This window comes from Octopus bimaculoides, chromosome 4, assembly GCF_001194135.2.
Source record: "Octopus bimaculoides isolate UCB-OBI-ISO-001 chromosome 4, ASM119413v2, whole genome shotgun sequence".
NCBI classification, from domain to species: domain Eukaryota; kingdom Metazoa; phylum Mollusca; class Cephalopoda; order Octopoda; family Octopodidae; genus Octopus; species Octopus bimaculoides.
The window spans coordinates 95,960,277-95,963,851 of NC_068984.1; the positions used below are offsets into that span (position 1 = coordinate 95,960,277).

Consider the following 3,575-nt stretch of genomic DNA (forward strand, 5'->3'; position numbering starts at 1 on the left):
CACAAAACAGAGTTTCGGATCTCGTGTGATGCTTGATCACTAGCTTTAATATTCTGACAATGCCTCCTGAAAAAGTCATGACCATTACAGCGTCTCTTCTGCATTACATAAGACATGACATCACTGTTTACCAGTTTCGTCTCCTCAAAATAACAGAATTATATATTTGATATTTTGTTTTATATGCCTTATGTACGGCTCATTAACCCTTGCTATAGTTGTATCGAGTGCACTAATAATATAGGCATCAATACCACAACTGCCACTTACCTCTATACATACTTTAATTACTTAATAATTAAAATCTGTCATTAGAAGTTATTTATATCAGTAATTTTATGATACGAGTGGAAAAAGAAATCGATTTATTTTTTATTTATTACTACATCGCAGATCTATAGGAGACAAGACATAGTAGATTGTGTGATTTTCCTCTTAATGTTGACAAGACAAAGGAAGTATTTAAATTGGGAAATAGAAGGCAGCAGACAGAAACCATAATTAAAAACAAAATATCTATAATTTATCTCCTAACCAAAAACGAAACCTCCAAGTTGTTGTTCAACCTGCCAGAAATGACAGCTAATTATCCCGAAAGTTACCATCTTAGTATCTAAGAAAATTGGGGAATGTAGTCGTTATAGGTACACTACTTGAAAAGACGAGATGATAGGACCGGAATATCTTTGATTATAGATTTGTTCGATTAGGACTGGCCTAGGATTACACAAGAGCAGCAGCAGAACAACAACAAAACCAGCAACTACATTTTAAAATATTTATTACCTCCGTCTTAGCTAAGGCGGAGGTATTGTTTTCAGTCGTGTTTGTTTGTTTGTTTGTATGTCCGTGGACAAGATATCTCAAGAAACGCTGAATGGATTCGGATGAAATTTTCAGGGATGTTTGGCCTCATGACGGGGACGAACTGATTAGAATTTGGGATCGATCCGGTACCCAACAAGGATTCTGGATTATTTGTTATATTTACTTTACTTTACCAGAAGTATTACGAGATATTCTCATTTTAAAAATCATCTCCGGCTAATCGTTGAGAGGACGTTGGTGTTGCTTTGGCGGAGGTTTGCGCTCTCTGAGTGCTTTTGTTGTTGTTATAGTTATTTTGTTGATTTTGTTTAGCCTTAGGATTATCCTGATAAAATTGACTTATAAGGTAAGACATTTGTACAGCGACTATGCAGTCTTTTATTTTCAGACTATATGTAGGAGTACATTAGTCAGTGTGTCCTCCCTTGCCTAAAACAGTAAGATGTCGTTCCAAAGAGATCTGACTGTTGTGTCTAAGAAGTCGATCGACTATCTGAAACCACATTCGTTACTCAATTTCCTCTTGAGCCATCTCACGTTATTCATATTAAAAAAAGTATGAACATCACATCTCTTCAATTCTCTTCCACAGAAAATCTGTGTTTTTAATTGTGTTTTAAAGTTAGTTTATCTTCACTAAGATAAACTAACTTTATTTGTTAGTTGAAAAATAAGTTTCATATATTTTCTTTTGTTTTCGTTTTCTTTCTCAAATATGTTCTGTGATATTTGGCAGGGTCGGCAGAATGGCAAGAATATATCCGGCAAGAACTGCAAAGGGAGTTAGAGGCAAAAGTAAGGGCAATTCTGAAGACTCCACCCATTGAACGTCTGCAGAAACTTCGCGAAAAAATCCAGCAGCAGAAGAAAGACAGCAAACCAAATGTGATGCAATTCAACGACAAACTTTTGATACACTGGATCAGCTCCAAAGAACAACAGGAAAAAGAAGAGCGGGAACAACAACAAAAACAAGAGGGTCTTCACAGAAATCAGCAGTTAATGACAAAACAAAGAACTTTACCATCTTTCACTTACAACATTCCTCCTTTATTTCAACCGTTCGTGAAGAACCAACACTCAGTCACTGGATATCGGCGGTACTTCGATGCTGAATGTAACATCCCGGAACCAATTATGGATCGTCTGTATCGCAATCTGGAACCACCAAATACTTTTCGACCCGTAGAAAATTTCTGTAAACTACAAAATGAGTTTGGATTCAAATGGCCAGATTCTCTCGGTCCTTTATTGCCGACGGTCAAGTTCCAGAATGGTACGAAGCATCTATCTGAACCCCTGTCCAACTACTTAGCAGGTTAGAAGAGTTTCTTGCTTCTCTTTCTTTATATTTCTTAATTTTCTTTTTTTTATTTACAAAGATGGAGTTGTAGAAACAATAGACTGCCTGCCTTAATTTATGGCAACATTTAGTTAAATTCTGAGATCAAATACTGCCGAGGGCCTCATGCTACTTTTCATCACTTCACGATCGATAAGAGATAATCAATTGTATTTTGATGTCGATTCGATCTATAATACACCTTTCTTACAAATTTGTGATCAGTATTCGGTTTGGTAATTTTTATTAGGTCGATCTATGCTATTTAGTTATTTGTTAACATTATTAAAATTGAAATTTATTGCAAACACACAGTGGTTTCTATATCATTCTAAGTTATTAGATGTGTCTTCAGTTAAAATTACTGGTTGTCCCATAGACAGTTAGTCAATCATTCAAACTATTTTTGTCTATTGAGAACCTTGTTTTCGGCTATTAAAAATTATAGAATATTTTGAAAGTTACCAGATTTTGTTTTAGACAAAACATTAAGATAGAGTCACTATGTCTACATATTTGTTATACAGGTATCACTAACCTGGTTTTGCAGCACACTCTATTCACAAACAATACATAAAGAAAACCTTACTAATCACTACAAATGTTTAGGACCCCGTTTTCTAAAGATGATTCGTAATGTTGATCTTACCGCATCATTCAAGCCCGGTTTACTATTTCATGGCCAGGAAATGGTTCATCTCTGACCAATCAACCATTGATTTACAGACATCATGTTCTTTTTTGTTTGCCTCAGTCTATTGAAATTACAATTATGTTCCTCTTAACAGCAGTTGTTGTATTTCAACGTGTTCATCTGGTTTGTCTTATCTATTACTGTTGCCCCAAACATTTCTAATTTGTCTGTCTCCTCTGGCGTCATCAGAACCAACAGATATACAAATGAGTCAATTAAAGAGATCCTTAACACGCACCAGCCAAACCTCCTCAATCACAAACAATCACAAATAAAAGGGTAAATATTGAATAATATTGTACCGGAGACAATAATATGTGAGAACAAAAGATAGAAAGATCATGACTAGAGTGTCTTAGTTCGTAGGTCTCCTATTGAGAGTTGAAATGGAAGACGGAAGAAAAAGAGGAAGAGAATGAAAACCTCCTCCTCCTCCTCCTCCTCCTCGTCGTCATCGTCGTCGTCATCATCATCATCATCAACAGCAACAAGGAGGTTGATTTTATATACATTTGAACGGGTTTATTAGTTTGTATAAATTTTGTCGCAGCTTACTTGAGTGGTAGATTTAATCTGTTGCCTGGCACCATGTGGGTTCTTTAGCAGAGTTCGTTGTAAGCATATGGGTCAGGTGTTTAGTTTCCCCCCTGATCTAAAGATAAGAAAAAATATGCATATAATCAATCAAGTATACATATATATATATATATA

At 35.5% G+C, this 3,575-nt stretch overlaps 1 protein-coding gene across 1 annotated transcript in view; it reads left to right on the forward strand.

Moving 5' to 3' along the window:
- The window catches only part of LOC106871658 (cytosolic carboxypeptidase 2), a 229,443-nt gene that overhangs the window by 80,881 nt on the left and 144,987 nt on the right, over positions 1-3,575 (forward strand). Inside the window, exon 2 of the mRNA XM_052967648.1 lies at positions 1,565-2,146. Coding sequence (XP_052823608.1) covers positions 1,717-2,146 — 430 coding nt within the window. The 5' untranslated portion in view covers positions 1,565-1,716. The remainder of the gene's footprint in view (positions 1-1,564; positions 2,147-3,575) is intronic.